The 17,141-nt window shown below is 35.8% G+C and overlaps 2 protein-coding genes across 7 annotated transcripts in view; one reads left to right on the top strand and one right to left on the bottom strand.

Annotated features, from left to right (window-relative positions):
- Positions 1-8,496, bottom strand: part of Kif18a (kinesin family member 18A) — a 69,842-nt gene extending 61,346 nt beyond the window's left edge. Inside the window, exons 1-2 of the mRNA XM_047517536.1 lie at positions 8,429-8,496; positions 1,607-1,976 (exon numbers count right to left, since the gene is read on the bottom strand). Of these exons, the coding sequence (XP_047373492.1) occupies positions 1,607-1,931 (325 nt within the window). The 5' untranslated portion in view covers positions 1,932-1,976; positions 8,429-8,496. The remainder of the gene's footprint in view (positions 1-1,606; positions 1,977-8,428) is intronic.
- An 87-nt stretch (positions 8,497-8,583) lies between these two features.
- Positions 8,584-17,141, top strand: part of Mettl15 (methyltransferase like 15) — a 261,551-nt gene continuing 252,993 nt past the window's right edge. For 4 of the 6 annotated variants that reach the window (XM_047518341.1, XM_047518340.1, XM_047518337.1 and 1 more), the window contains exons 1-3: positions 8,705-8,798; positions 10,650-10,887; positions 13,831-14,117. In XM_047518341.1, coding sequence (XP_047374297.1) covers positions 13,848-14,117 — 270 coding nt within the window. In that variant the 5' untranslated portion in view covers positions 8,705-8,798; positions 10,650-10,887; positions 13,831-13,847. The other 2 variants (XM_047518338.1, XM_047518339.1) reach the window with 2 other exon arrangements.

Raw genomic sequence — 17,141 nt, 5'->3', positions numbered from 1 at the left:
TTCATGAAAAGACATCAAAGCTCTTTTTTAAGACACAACATAACATTACCACATCCACTGTCTGTCTGGTGGGTATCTGGATATTCTGAATAGTAACTTTTAAACCCAATAAATATCACTTGTTTGTTCTTGCTTGGCACTAATGTCATTTTTTCTGTTCCTTTCTTAACCGTCTTAGGCAGAAACATCTACTTCATTTGCACTCTCAAAGTATGCTACACATCCCTATCTATCATAACATGTATCACACTGTATTTCTTTTGTTGTTTTTTGGTAGCAGGGATTGAACTAGGGGCGCTTCACCACTGAGCCACATCCTCACACCTCTTTTGTATTTTATTGAGAAACAGGGTCTCACTGAGTTGCTTAGTGCCTCATTAAGTTGCTGAGGCTGCCTTAGTGTCCCAAGCCACTGGGATTACAGGCTTGTGCCACCATGCCTGGCATCACACTGTATTTCTAATTGTGAGCTCCCCCAAGGCAGAGGCCATGTATCCTTAGAGCCTAGCAAGCCAGCTAGTAACTCAGTATTATGTTAAAAATTAGTTTAAAACGCTCTATTAGCAGTATGATGTTTTGTGAACACAGAATGATTATCTACTTAAAAATAAAAATAAAAAAATCACAGCAATCCCAATCAATAAACCACATTTCATTCTTACTCAAAAGGGTAATTCTTCTGTCATAAAACTGAATCAGGCCAGGCATGGTGGTACATGCCTATAATCCCAGCAAGTTGGGAGGCTGAGTCAGGAGGATCACTAGTTCGAGCCCAGTCTGGGCAACTTATTGAGGCCCTGTCTCAAAATAATACATCTGTTGGGGATATAGCTCAGTGGAGGGTGCCCTGGGTTCAATACCCAATACAGAAAACCAAAAACAAAAAACCAAAACACTGAATCAGTCAGTGATAGTGAAACGTACATGTTATAGTTGTGTGGAGTGGCTTGGGCAAAATGTTATAAAAACTGGCATTTATAAAAACTGACAATTATAAAAATAAGTTATTAGTAATGGTTTTCAGTGACTTATACCCACTGAATTAACTGTCCATTTTACATTTCTCTCTCTCTCTGAGTGAGAAACCAACCTGGACTTTTGCAAAGGCAAATTATAGTTTTGTCAAAGCAGATGCTTCTTGGGCTGAAAATACACTAAAATAGCACAAGACACTCAATTATCATGGAGTCTTAATCTTTTTAATTCAAAGTACCTGAAAGAAAAATCATGCTTATTCCTGGACTGTTCTCCAGGGATAAGACAACTCTATAGGTAAGCAGTGAGAATACTTATGAGTAAAAATGATGAGAAAAGTGACATCAATTGCAAGACGCATGTGGTTAATAACACGGGAAGATGAAAGGACTAATGATAGGGCCATAGTAAGGCCCTGGGAAGACAAAGTTTTGTAAATGATAAATAAGTTATGTCTGATGACTAAATTTCAAAATAAGTCTACATTTAAAGATAGTCTATTAAATTTCTTAAGAATTTTTAGCATACAAGTACCTTGAATTTGATTATATTTAAAAGAAATGACCAATGTCTCTTCCAGCATAAAGCTGTAATGAGATGAAAAAATTAAATTCCAAATTGAAATAATTACCTGTGCAATTATAGCCATTCAAAAAACTACGAAGAATTGGCTTGGTAGTGTGTTCAAAAACTTCCAGTTGAGTTGAAGTTTCATCAAAAACAGCATCAAATACAAATTTAAGATCTTTATTTTGTCTCTTTGTAACATCGAAATTAGCAGTTTTCTTTCTATGGAAAAAACTGACTTCTTCTTGTTTGGGATCAAAAACTAGAATATGTTTATCCACAACATGGACCACTTTATGGAAACCAGTTGCCTTTTCTTTTCTATTTTCAGGGCGTACACGAACAACAACTTTCATATGGTGACACAGTTCTTCCTCAGTAACAGACATTGTTGATTATCTTGATTCCTGATTATTTGAATGCCTGATATTTCTCTGGAATTCAAAAGGGAAATACAGTTCCAATATTAGTTCTACTTAAAAGTGGCATGCACTATTCATTAAAAAAAAAAAAAAGGTATTAATTCTGCTCCATTCACCTGGTAAATATTAGTGGGGGAAAATGTTTATATGGACACACAAACACACATACATGCCCTAAAACAAAAAATATAAATGGCACCCATATATACAAGAACATGATAAAATCCTTTTACTTGAAATATTAGTTAGACCCTGGATTTCAGGTTAAATTCAAATACATTAACTTAATCAATCATGTAACCCCACAGTATTGTAATTAAGATCTCAGCTTTGATTTTCACAATGGCTTCCAGCACTATTTTTGCTTGGGTCCTGGGAATGGACAGGAAAGGCTCTTTCAGAGAGTTAGCTTTCAAACTATATTTAGTAAAAGTGATCTTGGCTGCAGACCTCTTAGCAGGGGAAAGTGATGCATCCAGGTTGATCTCTATCTGTATTTCAAGGATACAAAAGGGTTAAAAATAGTTTCAAGGATGCATTAATTAATTAGCTAGAAGGTGACAGAAATGGAATATACTTCTTGGTATATTCAGAGATTCCAATCTCTGAAGACATATCATAGTGCTTGATCTCTTAATTACATACAAATTAAAGGAAAATTAATGCTAGCAGATTTAATAGTTGTCTCAAATGAAAAGAGGAAAGGTTAGCTAACGAAGATCAGTAATTTGGAAACCTTAACTATCCAGAAAGTAATCTCTCTCTTACACACACACACACACAGACACACACACACACACACAGAATACTATTCAGCTTTACAAAAGAATGAAATTTTGCCATTTGTTGACAATATGGATGAATCTAAAAGATACTATCCTAAGTGAAATAAATCAGGCAAAGAAAGACAGCACAGATCTCGTATGTGGAATCTAAAAATGTGATGTGCCAGAAACAGAGTAGAATGATGGTTACCAGAGGCTGAGGAGTGTGGGATGGGCAGGGAAAAGGGAAATGTTGGTCAAATGATATAAAGTTTCAGTTATAGTTAATCAATAATGTATGTTTCAAAATTGCTAAAAAAATAATTTTAAATGTTCTCACCACAAAGGAACAAGTATGTGAGGTGTGGATAGGCTAATCAGCCCAATTTGCTCATCTCTAAATGTGAAACATTACATTATATTCCATAAATACATTTCATTATTATTTGTCAATTAAAATAACACAACACCAGATGTTCAAATAACATTTGAATAAGGACTTGAAGGAGATAAGGAAGTTAGTCATGCAGATATTGGGAGACACACTTTCAAGAGAGAGATTGGCTAATAGAAAGACCCTATAGCACTGCTTGGTGAATGTTACCTGGAATGGAATGAACATACAGGGGAGTAATAAGATGAAGTAAAAAATGTAGCCTGTTAAAGAACTTAGGCTTGTACTCCGAATAAGATAAAGAACCAATGGAGGGTTCTAAGTACAGGAGTAACAATCTGATCACCCTCACTGCTATGAAGATGACATATGGAGACTAATGTTAATGGAGACTAACCCATTGAAGTAATATAGACACGAGATGATGGTATCACGGTGGCAGCAGAGGTGGTAAGTGATGAGATTAAGGACCTATTTTGAAGGTAAAGTCAACAGAATTTGATAGGTAGGTGTGGGGCATGAGAGAAAAAACAGGGTTCAAGAACAACTGCAACTTTTTTGAGTGTTGGAAGAATGGAGTAGTCATCAAGTAAGATGGAAATAATTGAGGGTGCAGGTTTTGGGGAGGTATGAGGGGGTCTGTGTGTGGGGAAAGGGAGGAATCAAGAGTTCAATTTTGGACATACTGAGTCTAAGAGTGGAAATGTCAAGGCAGTAGGAAGTCAATTTAAGAAAATAAAGGCTGTCCTTAACATTTAATCCATTTTCTCTCATCACCCAAGATGCAGAACACCTATTAAAGCTTAAATTGAGCAAGACATATACCATTTATAGTAAACCTGAAATAATTACCATGTTTGCAGAATAGGAAACTTGGAACTTAATGAGTTAATGAAATTTAAAGCTTTAAAAGTTTTTAAAGCTTAAAACTGCTTTAAGACTTTTGGGGAAAACCTTAAAAAAAAGAGACAGTGATTAAATGTGTTAAATACATTTAATAGTTCAAGTATTTACTCAGAGTTAACCATAGGATTTAGTAACACAGAGACTAATGTGTAGAGCAGCTTTGTGCAAGTGGAGTGAACCAAAATTTGAATGGGAAAGTATTCAGAGTCAGTGAATGTAGAAAATAGTATTCTAAAAAGGAGAAGAGAAATGGTGTAAATAAAAAGGGCAGAAGGGTCAAAAGACATTTAGTTTATAGAAATAACAGCACTGTTAAAACTTCTGTCTAGCTAAGTCCCACAAAGAACCTATACTTACTTCTTAAGACCTTGTACAAGTTACTAACCCTAAGTCTCAGGTTATCATTTGTATATAAGAGATAATATTACTTCATAGGATTGTTGTGAATGCTAAAAGAGATAATAAATACTAAGTGAATTAAAGTATGTAATAAATATCAACTTTATTCTCTACCTGTCCCCACTTCTACCTCTTCTTCCTATAGTGAGTTCATCCTTTAGTGTTTACAGTGTGCTTACATGAATGGCAATTTGGGTAGGATGATCCTCTTCCTTCTAGAACTGTTCCATGTATTAGAGAATATAGAGAATATTTAGTATTTTTGTCCCCTATCTATTACAGGCTAGTAGTCTCCCACATTCCTTGTGATACCAAAAACTATCTGCACACCCCCTGCCATATATATGGCCAAAAGGTTTCTGAAATATTCAATAATGCTTTGGCTTTAGCAGACATACTTTTTAAAAAATGTTAGATAAAACACACAAAAAATGGCTAAAATAAACATAAAATATGTGATTATTTCAAAGCAAATCTTTAGAATTTCAGGATTAGAAGGTGAGATAACCTTGCCAACTAATTATGTAAGTGGTTAACTATTAGATGTTAGGCTCACAGATCTTAGGTTCAAAATGCCAGCTTTATTACTTACTGGTTATGACAGTAGCAGGTTACTGAAATTCCTGGTGGCTGTTTCCCCATCTGTAAAGTGGGACTAATAACAGTTTCTACCTCCTTACACTTTTAGTAAGAGCTAGATAATGATTAAGCATTTAGCATAATTCATGGCACAGATAATTTGCTACAAGTGTTTGTTACTACTATTTTTAAAATCACATTATTTTTATTCACATTACTATTCGTATTAATAAAGTAATTGACACAAATGTGTAAAGTGTTGACAAGTGCTATAAAAGCCTACAATGTGGAAATAGTATACTTAAGCAATTTAGAAAGCAATAGGTGATATTTCAGGACAACCACCTAAAGGAGTTTAAGAAGTATAATGTTAAATATAACTTTGTTTCACAACTTGTTACAAATTTGAAGATAGATACTGATTTTCTGTTTGTTAAGGTCATATGTTTCCCTACTTTTTAAGAACAAATGAGTGAACACAATGTGTGTGTGTGTGCGCGCGCGTGTGCTAGGATTGAATAGGGACTCACTCTAAGCATGTACTCTACCACTACCTAATTTTCTTAATAAGAATGTCTAAAGTCAAGAGAATTGTCAAAATATAACAAAATTAAAGCCTGATATTGTGGCATGTGCCTACAGTTCTAGTTACTGGGGAGGGTTGGAGGTTAACCTGGGAAACATAATGAGTTCACTCTTTCAAAATAATAACAATAATAATAATAATAATAATAAACTTAAAGAGGTTAAAATGTGTTTAAATATACTGACATCTTCAGGGAGTAATGAGATGGTTCCTACATTAAAACATGATGCTTGCTTTCTTTTGTAACATGGTTGACTAAAAGAGATGGAAATTTAGTTGATTCTGAATCAGTGCAGAGAGCAAATTCCTTAAGGATGTGTAATATGAAGCAATAAAAGAAAAGCCTAAAAATTATTCATGAAATGTGATGATTTACAAATTCAGACAAGTATTCTGAAAATAGTATTGCAGTCTCTGATTAATGTTGTCATATCTACTCCTAAGTGCTATTTGTTAAATAGAATCAAAAGAGCAAACTGGTAGGATTTCATTGGTAGGACTAAAACAAAAAGGATAAATACTTTCAATTCCACTTAATTTTATTTATTGGTACTGGGGATTGAACCCAGGGGCACTTTACTCCTGTGCTACACCTACGATCCCTTTTATTTTCAGACAGGGTTTCATTAAGTTCCTGAGGCTAGCCTCAAGCTTGTGATACTTCTGCCTCATTCTTCCGAGTGGCTGGGATTACACGTGTGCTTCATCTGGTCCGCTGTCTATTTTAATAGAAGCGTAGCTAACCTGTCTAGAGACAGTATGGTATAAAGACTAATGAAGGTACTTGAGATGCTAATATACAAAACAAAAGGGTCAGATTATATTTCCAAGGTCCTTTCTTAGCTCCAAACTTCTATGATTATTGAATATGACTAGAAAGGGTAGAAGAGAATAAGAAAAAACAGCTAATGGAACTGTTTTTACTTTATATTCCTAAACTTCTGTGGAGAGTCTGGTACAGTAAGTTCTCAATAAATGACAAATGAATTAATTAACTATATAAAGTACACAGAAAATTCAAAAAGCAATGTAATCCATTTAGAGCAGAAACCCTCAGAGGTTTTCTCCTAGAAATTAAAAATATGTATTTGCCTACATTAAAAAAGACTTGATAATAAAGATTGCATATATTCAAGGTATGTGATGATTTGATATATACACTGTGTAATAATTACCACAAATTAATAAATCTATAACCACCTATGGTGTACAGTAGGTCCCAAGAACTATTTTATTTTATAACTCAATTTTGTACATCTGCACCAACATCTCCCAATTTCCCCCATCCCTCAACTCCTAGTTCTACTCTATTTGCCTACAATAAAAGACCGCAAGTCTTAGCCAAAGATGTTTTAAATGCATGTTGAAATATGATTGATGATGATTTTGTGGTGCCTATCTCACATTACACAGTAGCCACTCCCAGAAAACATGTTATTAAAAAAGCTTGGATTAGTTCTGCGTGGTGATAACTAGTGACAATGAGCAACAATGATTATCATTTGAGTTTATGTGTCAGGCATTATGACAAATGTTTGATATTCATCATCTCCTTCAATTCTTACAAAAATCATATAAGGTAGGTTCTATTACTGTTTTACAAACACTGGGGCAGTTTTAGGATAAGTAATTTTTCCAAATGATATAGCTAGTAAGAGGGGAGCCATTAAGTTGATCCAGATCCAAATCCAAAGTCCATGTTTTTACTAATATGCTCTACTAGAATGTGAAGAGAAAGCTTCCAAATGATGGCACTGAAATAGATATATTTTGAATTATTTCTTAAATACAAATTCAGAATTAGATTCTGATTTGACAAGCATTTCTTGGGCCTGGGAACTATCCTCATTTATAGTCTTTAACTTGAACCACTCTCTGGAATAATTTATTGTTATAGCCACTGTTTCCACTAACTTACATGCATCAATCAGGAAAGAACGAAAAATTCTAGTGAAGGGAAGGGCAGCACTGACAGATGGGCTATTTTTTCATTTTAGTTGTCATAGAGTTAACAGGAGAAAAGTCATTTCATTGATTTGAAGTATATCTATAGTAGGACAAGATGTAATTTTAAAATGAAAATTTTATATGCTTGTAAATACTTTTCAATAACACAAGAAATTCATTACTGTTAAAAGCAAATACTCTTTTCTACTGAGAAAATTCTTTCAAAGTAATATTAACTCAATAACAACTACTAACCAGTTTTTGAACTTCATATCCTATAGCTCCCAAATTTATGAAAACTTCCCAAACTCAAAGTCACAGGCTGTCTGCTGTGAAATGACACCAACAGCCAATACCTGTTGAGTATTTAACACATTTCACTCAATTGTTCCATAGTTTACAATTTAAACTATGTATTACAGAACAAAATTAGTTCTGGACAAATCATTTCTTTTCACATAGTAAAGCGCAGCAGCCTGTCTTGGTTTCTTTGTAACAAGGGGGCTAATTAACTCCTGAAGTCTTGCAGAAGTTAAATGGACAGTTACAGTCCTCTACCAAAATCTGGGAATGAGGCCAAGATACCCTTTAAAACTTCCGACGTCCTCTCAAACCTTAAGGTAGAAGATTGCTGCCCTTCCTGCAGGGTAGTCAGGCAGAGCCCATGCTCTTGGTTTGTACTAGAGTTCTTACCTGCTTTCACTTTCTCCCCAGAGACTGGGACTGGCCCTCCCTCCCCCAACCCCCTCTTAACGCTTCCGTTTGTCAACAAGTCCTTCTGATCCTCTAGACCTGAGGCGGCGGCCGGACCCTCCGCTCCCAGTAAGACAGGTCATCAAAAGCGGCGTCAGAGGGATCAGAGTTTTCGCCTTCAGAGTCTCCCACTCACCTCAGGTCCAGAAGAGGTTACCGCAACAACTCCACTTCAATGTCCGCCTCCTGGCGCTTCAAACTCCACCACAAAATTCAAAACCAAGCCAGCTCCTTCAGCGCCTGTTTTCATTGGCTGCTGTCCTCGTGACGTCACTACGCCTGACGTTGCCACGGCGCGCTGCCCCTGGGCTCCAGAAGGCTCAGCGGCGCGGCGGGGTGGAAGCGACTTTTCTGTACGTCGCGGTGGCAACGCGCGGGGCGGTTTCCGGAGGCGGTGGCCGAGGTGGGCGGGGCTAGACCGGAGGCGCAGGTGGGAGGCAGCCACCTGGGATCTTCACTCGGCCAACAGATGAGCAGGAGCAGGGCCCGGTCTCAGAGTTCAGGGTGTGAGTGAGACGGTTTACCGGCAGGGGTTGGCGTGTGCTCTCTGCTAACTAGAGAGGCGGAACCTGTTGGGTGTGGATTAATGGGTTCTGGATGTTTATTTTCTTCTTTTCCCTATCTGGCTAGTGAAGCCTCCAAGGCTTAGGGCTCATGCGCTGGAAGGTTTGGGCCTTTTCCCCCAGAATTAATTAGAGATCCAGGTCTTTTGTTTCGAGGTTCCATGACTTCATTTTTCAGTATTCCCAGGCCTACTCCCTGATTGAAACTATTTGGTGTTTGCTTGCTTTTTACATTCTTTTAATGATGGCAATATCAAATAAATTAATTTAAAGCTATTGACTTAGTTTGTTATTGGATGAAGTGATTATTTTTAGGTTTCAGATTGTAGGTATTATTTCAGAATGTACACTTGAAAAAGAGAAACAAATACTTGGAAAAGAATGAGAAATATTTTTTGCTAAGATCATTCGTTTTCATTTGTAAGGATATTTTAATTTTAATTGTATTGTATTTTTGTAGTGCTGGGGATTGAACGCGGAGCCTCAAGCATGCTAGGCAAGCCCTCTGCCACTGAGTTACTGAATAATTTGAATTTCATTGTTCTTCAGATTACTGTTATTGTATCCATTAACCAAATAATGATTGTAGATTTTAGGGACACGATAGTACACAATAGGGTCAAAATCCCTACCCTCTTGGAGTTCATATTCTGGTGGTCCAGTATCACTGTATAAATAGGATGCAACAGTGCAGATAATCATAGTGAAACGATATATGGAAATATCACACATTCGGACCCTACGATTCCTACTGAATAAAATCAGGGGCATTGTGTATCATATGTGATGCATGTTATATGATTGTCTCTGAACAATGGGTAGGTCATCAATAAAGCTACTATTTATTTCTGACTGTATTATATGTATTTTAGCTAATGAAAGTTATTTGACGCTGGGTTTGGTAATAAAATTGAGCAACCTTTTTATTTTAAATATGTCATCATTGTATCGTACTTTACCTTTGACATTTCAGGCATTTTATTAGTCACTTTATGTATTTTAATATCTAATTTAATTTTCAAAACATCATGCAATGTATATATCGTTACCTTCATTTTACCGAGAGAAAACAGAAGTTTCAGAATATCCATAAAGTAAAATACTTGAATTCTACAAACAAGCCACTTCAGAAGTCATTTGTTACTGAAATATTTTCTAGGTTAAGTGACAGTAAAATGATATCCCAATCCGAAAATATGCATTTCTTACCATATTCTTATAAAATTGCATTGATTTTTGGTGAATCAGTAAATAGAAGTGTTTTCAATTTCGTCACTTTCGACATCAACATTGTATTGGCTTATCAGTTTTACAGGTGTTTCCACACTCAATCCAAGTACTTATTTTTCATTTAACTTCAACTACACTTGCCATATAGCAGTGTTCAGATGTAGACTGTATTCTTAAAGAATCTTACATTGATTAAAGCGGAGTGTTTTTGACATTCCAATCAATGCCATTATCGTGCTGGTTAGTCTTATGTTTGGCAAGTCATTATGGAAGTATAACATAGGATAAGAGTATTGGGTATTTTGTATTGAAATGAAGGAAAATAGAATCAAAATTTTCCAACCATGTAGCGCTAAGGAAATATAACTTTCCACCTTCTGGTAAGAAATTGGAGTACTTTTATCATTTACAGTCATGTTATCAGAAAACAAATTTATTTCCGTAGTAAATCAAACAGTAAAGGAGAAAATGGAAAGTTAGATTTAAAGTTGCCTCAGGCATTTAAAAATGATGTAAAAGCGAATTTAAACATGGCAATGGTGAGGTCTTATTTATTCCCGCCAGGAAGGTCCTTTGGAAACTTCAGCACCTACAAGACCCTTTCGCAGCGGGGGGCTGGAAGCAGCGGAACGAAAAGCGGACGGTCCTTGGTTGCTGGGGCGGACGTGTGCTCAATTTGTCCGTCCTTGCAAGTTTCCCCCAGGGCTGGAACCTAGACGTGTAGCCCTATCAGGTTCTCCGGCACCGTAGTGGTCGTCACTGGCCCAAGTTAGAGGCCGACTGAGAAATCTTCATGCCTCAGGTGAGAAGAAGGTAGCCGAGTTACCCGTGCCCTTTTGAAACGCACTATCCCGTAGGGGAACTCCCAGGGAGTCGCCTGATTCGCCTGGGCAAAAATCCACGCCCCGTCTCAGCACGCGTTCCACCTGGGTTTCTCAAACAGTTTGTCAAGGGTATAATTCTTAGGCAAAAGGGTGTATTCTTCCTTTTCTTTAGAACCTCTTTCACTTTCTCTGCGTTCGGGTGCCAGCCTCCAGGTCGCGTTTTTGTGTTAAGAATTGCCTTTTGAAACAGGATTTCTGTGTAGGGGAAAACTGACTAATAATGGTAATTGTTAGCACCCTGAGGAAGTAGTCTTTACAGGCCTCACTAATTGTTTTGTTCCGACAATTAACAGTCACCGCTCCAATTTTGTGTCCTTAACTGCTAAACTTTTGCGATAAAGTTCAATGAATTGCTTTGGACTTCTTAGTTTGCTCAAGAGACTAAGTTTACTGATTCTGCTTGGTCCTCTGACCAGAGGAAACTTAAAACAATCTTGAATAATTTAAAGTGGTGGGGTCTTAGAAGACTACAAGGAGGAATCTGGATAGTCTAGTAGGAGACTGTGTTATGGAAAAAGAACTCCCTTTACAGCTTTCCCTCTTACAGTTTTAAGAAAGTATTCCAGGAAACAACCAAAGAGGAAAATGAGTCTTTTGTAGCCCTTTCTCCATGTTGACCCAGGTTAGTAGGCAATCAATTCATGGTAAAATTTTAATACTTTATTCCTGGAACAGTGAATAAATACATAGGAACCGAATACAGTAGAAAAGAATCAAATGCTGGCAATAGCATTAAACGAACAAACAATTCTTCTACTTGCTATTTCCCATATTGTTCTGATTCCTATATTAGAAATGATGCTTCCTTTAAAAAATTTTTCAAAATGAGAACATCAGTTTCAAAAAGGACATCAATTTTCAAAATTAGTGTAATTCAGTTAAATATTCCAGATTCTACTGTTTAGGCCTATGCATTGTAATGAGTTTTCTATTGGCTACCCCACTCTTATTTCCATCTGAAGCAAGAAAATTGAATTCATGAGATACTATACATACATAGAATCAACACAAGGTGTCATTAAATTACATGTGTGCATTAAATAGTTCCAGTGGTGAAGTTTATGGCATGGGGATTAAGACTTTAACTCTGGGGATAGACTGCTTGTATTATAGCTCTCTAGCTATGTGAACTGTGGCAAATTACTTAGTGTCTCCACTTTCCTCATCTGTAAAATGGGACAAATAATACCTACCTCCTAGAGTTATGAAGGATTAAATGAGTTAGATCATGTAGTGTTATTAGAGTAATAATTAGTACTTAGTGCTAAATAAATATTAGGTATTATTTTGAAAATTTTTGGATACGCTAAGTTAAAGAGTAGTTAGGATTGCTTTGTATAAGCTTTTTGGAGAACTGAAGACATAATAACAATTTGGCCAGTTTATTGATGGATAATATCTGGAAATTTACTTAAAACGCTCTCTTCTTATTTACCTTTTTTGTTGTTTGTTTTTGTCTAATTTATCTTTTTGTGGCCACATTTTTTCCTATGTCACCTTGCGACATAATTCTGGGGTTTATAAAAAAGTTAACTTATCTTCAAAGTAACATCTCATTCATGTTACATATACATGCTGTCAGATATTTGTGTTCCACTCTGTTTTAGTCAATACATATGATCAATTCTTCATTTTCTATTGCAAAAGGAAAGGAAGAGGTATTTAAGTGTAATTTGATTCTTCAAAATTTTGAGACCATGTGGTTTTGGTGGAGTCAATTAGGTGAAATTTCCTAAAGTGAGGATAGATAAAAATGTTTATTCTGTGGAGTCTGGAATTTATCCATTCATTTTTTTCCTAGGAATACTTATTAAGTACATAGTGTACATCAGATTTTTATGGATACAAGGGTATAGATCTCAATCACTCAATCTATGAGGAAAGAAGAGTGTGGTTAACTAGATATTTCTGTGGTTATATTGAAAACATTGCTTGAAGCCAGTTGCATATAATAATGTTTTCAAAAGATCTTCTTTTAATGTTCACACAACTAACTTCTTTGCCCCACTGCATTTAAAAGAATTACAAATTGCAGAAGAAAATAGAAGACATATGAGAAATTCAAGAAATGTGTCAATTAATTACTTGATTTTTGGGCACAAGGACAATTAAAATGTGGGGGTCCAGGGCTGTAACATAGAGGTAGAGGGTGTATACTTACCATGTGCAGGCCCTGGGTTCAATCCCGAATATCAGAAAAGCTAAACACAAAAACAGAGTGCTATGAAATGCAAAATGTGTTCAATTGAGTTTAGTTGTAGTTTAATAGATACATACTCACTACTGGCTGTGGTGAAATGATTTCTTCTGAGACTGTCCATGACAAATATGCAATATTTTCACAGACTGATCATCATCTTTTCTTTATTGATTTACAAGTCTGACCCTTTTTTAGGGGCAGTCACTCCTACAAAGTTAAAGATGAAATTTTAACATTATGAAAAAAAAATAGAAGACCTTGAAATAAAAGATCACCTTATTTAAACTAGGATATTTATAATCCCTTAAGTCATCCCTAAATAATTTTGACTCATTGAATCCACTCTTTAGAACCAATTAAAATTCAAAAATGTGAAAAAAATGATTACTGAATAACTGTTTTTCATATCCATGGTTAAAACACTAATCGTCTTAGAACTTATCAGGCAACATTAAAAATTATATTTAAATTATATTTAAATCATGCTTCTGCATTCTCTTAGTTCCTTGTTTCATATAAAGAGGTTAGTCACCTTACTTATTTAGATAATGAGTCTTACTTTTTTGATGTATTAAATAGTTCATATGAATTTGCTTTTCCATGAGTAGTATAACATTCTTTTTTAAAATCCAACAATTATCATTTTAAATTTCTTTTCTAGACTTGTTGACCTACAGAATGCTTCGATACCCATATTTTTGTACAATATATAAGGAATATTTCCCATGTTGGTTGAAATCTGGAATACTTAATTTAGGTTTCTGGCCAAAAAAAATTCATACTACAGCAGAAAGATATAATGAAAATGAAACCCAGGAGCAAAGAGATCTAACTGGAGATCAGGAGTTACAGACATCTCAAGATTTCGATTCAGAAGCCATGGCTAAATTACATATTCCAGTAATGGTGGATGAAGTTGTTCGTTGTTTGGCGCCAGAAAAAGGGCAGGTGAGTAGATTTTTAAAGCTTTTTTTTTTATTGAAGTATAATTCCACCTGTTGTAATAGTAGTCATTTTAAAGTGTACAATTTAGTGGTCTTTATTACATTCACATAGAACTATATAGTCATCACTAATATCTAATTCAAGAAGAGTCTCATCACTCCAGTAGGAAACCTAATACGCATTGGCATTCCATCCCCATGCTTGACAATCACTGTTCAATTTTTTTTTGTGGATTTGCTTATTCTGGAGATTTTATATAAATGGATTCATGCAATATTTGGCCTTTTGTGTTTGCCTTCTTTTACCCAGTGTATTTTCAAGGAAGGTTTGCCCCTGTTTTATAGGATTATGTACTTTGTTCTACCTTTTCCTTCTTTCTGGTGGAGGTGGGGGTGGGAGTGGTGCTAATTATCAAATACAAAGCCTTGCACAGGCTAGGCACCATCTCTACCATGGAGCTACACACCAGCCCTGCTTTTTTTTTTTTTTTTTTTTTTTTAATGGCTGAATCATTCCATTGTATGAATTTGCCATATTTTCATTATGCTTTTATCAGTTGATGTGTATTGATGTTTTTTTACCACTTGGTGGCTGATGTGAATGTGATTGTTATAAGCATTTGTGTACAAGATTTTGTGTGAATATGTTTTTAATTCTTTTCAGTATATGCATAGGGTCAAAATTGTTCATGCTTAATTCTTTGAGGATCCACCAAATTATTTCCTAGAATTGATTAGTTTTGTCAAATCACAGTTTAAAAGGAGTGTTGCACTAGCTGGTTTTCTTAACCTTAATTTTCCTGTCCCATACTGTATTAGGGATCTTCAGAGAGACAAAACCAATAGGATGTGTGTGTGTGTGTTTGTGTGTGTGTGTGTATTTGCATGTTTGCATGCGTGTGTGTGACTCCATTTTCTACTACTATGACAAAATGCCAGAGGCTGGTATCTCTTATCAAGGAAAGAGACTAATATAGTTCACAGTTTTGGAGGCTGAAAGTCCAAATAGCATGGTACAGGCTCTTGTGAGGCCTCTGTTGGCTATTTGGCCGCATGATGATGACATCATGGAGGGAATACCTGGTGAGATAGGAAGGTAGAGCATGAGGAAAGGTCATTCTTGTTCTTTTTATTGCAATCTTCTTGAAAGAAATATATCTATTCCTTCTGAGAGCAGTGTCCTTTATGACTTAATTATTTTCCTGTCAGCCCCACCTCTTAAAAGTTAACCACCTTTCAACATTGCCACCCTGGGGACTATGTTCCAACATATGAACCCTTGCGGGACAAACAACAGAGTAGTCTGTGTGTGAGAGAGGGAGAGTTTGTGGGTTGACAGTAGTGCCCCCTTTTGCACAGAGGACATGTTCCAAGACCCCTAGCGAATACCTCAATGATGGATACTACCAAATTTTATACATATTATGTTCAACCTCAGCATTAGATTTTTTTTTACTTCTTATTGAGAACATTTACTTTTTTGCTTAAAGGAAGTCTTTATGGATTTTCTTTGGTACATGTAAATTATCAGCATCATGACCCTTGTACTTTGGTTGCTATTATTAACTTTAACAAGGATTACTTGAATAAATATAGCAATGTAACATGGTGACAAATGATCAGATAACCAAGACCAACAGAGGGTGAGTATAACAATGTGAATACACTGGACAACAGGGTGATTCATGTCCCAAGTGGGACAGAGTAGAATGGTGGTGGAATACTGTGAGATTTTCATCACACTATTCAGAATGGTGCACACTTTAAAATATATGAAGTTTTTTTTTTCTTTTCTTTTTTTGATACTGGGGATTTAACCCAGGGGTGCTTTACCACTGAGCTATATATACTCAGTTCTTTTTATTTTTTATCTTGAGACAGGGTTCTTGGTAAATTGCTGAGGCTGTCCTCTAGCTTGCAGTCCTCCTGCCTCAGCCTCCTGAGTTGCTCGAATTAGCAGATATGTGCCACCACCCTCAGCAGTAGGTTATTTCTGAGAGAAGTCAGAGTTTACCATGGGTAACTGAAATTGTACAAAGTGAAACTGCAGATAAGGGATGACTAATTGTGTGTGTGAGGACTGGGAAGAGAGAGAGATTAAGATTGAAAGAGAGATTGAGATTTTAAAGAATTTTTTCTTACAATTGTGGATTCCTTTATCTGCAGGGTAGGCTGGCACACTAGAGACCCAGGGAAGTAGAGTTAGAGTTTGAGTCCAAAGGCAGTATGCAGACTCCCTTCTTATTCCAGTGGAGGGTCAGTCTTTTGTCTATTAAGACTTTTCACTGATTGGGTGAAGACTACCCACATCATGGAGGGTCAACCAATTTAAATGTTACTTTCTTTCCAAAATCACCGTCAAAGTTTTGGGTACTGTGACCCAACCTAGTTGATGTAACCATCATACTTATCTTACAGTATTGCTGGCAGGATTAAATAAGTTCTCTATTTTATCATCTAACAAAAATGTTAGATGATAAACAAAAATGTTAGATGCTAGACTATCCAAAAAAAGAAAAACCTGGAAACTTTTCTGATAATTAAATTCACAAAAGAAAAATGTATCATAGTAAGTTTCTTCAAATATTTCCTTATAACTTAATACTGACAATATTCTTAGTGTACTAACTTCAGAAATGGAATGATCTATTCTAAAAGCTATTTTTACATAAGTCACTTATTTTTTTTTTTCCATTTTAAAAGTCACACCTTGCTTCTTTCTACCAACATATAGGAGAGCACATAAATTCAGCAGCGATTAAGAAGAAAGATTCTTAAACTGGACTGCTTTGATCCAAATCTATATTGGGTACATGTGCGTAAATGCACACGCACAAAGAACCCTTAAGTTTTTGTTGGTTTGTTTTTGAGTCTTTGAGTTGGAACATGCAGTTTTAATTAACTAAGTTCTAAGGTATGTACATAAGGTAAAATGTGATATATTGACTAGATGTTGCTCATATACAAGTCATCAGTGATAGGAAGTGGGTTTGCTTTATCATAAAAATATTCTTTATCCTCAGAAAGT

This window comes from Sciurus carolinensis, chromosome 11, assembly GCF_902686445.1.
Source record: "Sciurus carolinensis chromosome 11, mSciCar1.2, whole genome shotgun sequence".
Classification (NCBI taxonomy): Eukaryota; Metazoa; Chordata; class Mammalia; order Rodentia; family Sciuridae; genus Sciurus; species Sciurus carolinensis.
This window is presented reverse-complemented; position numbering and strand designations above follow the sequence as displayed.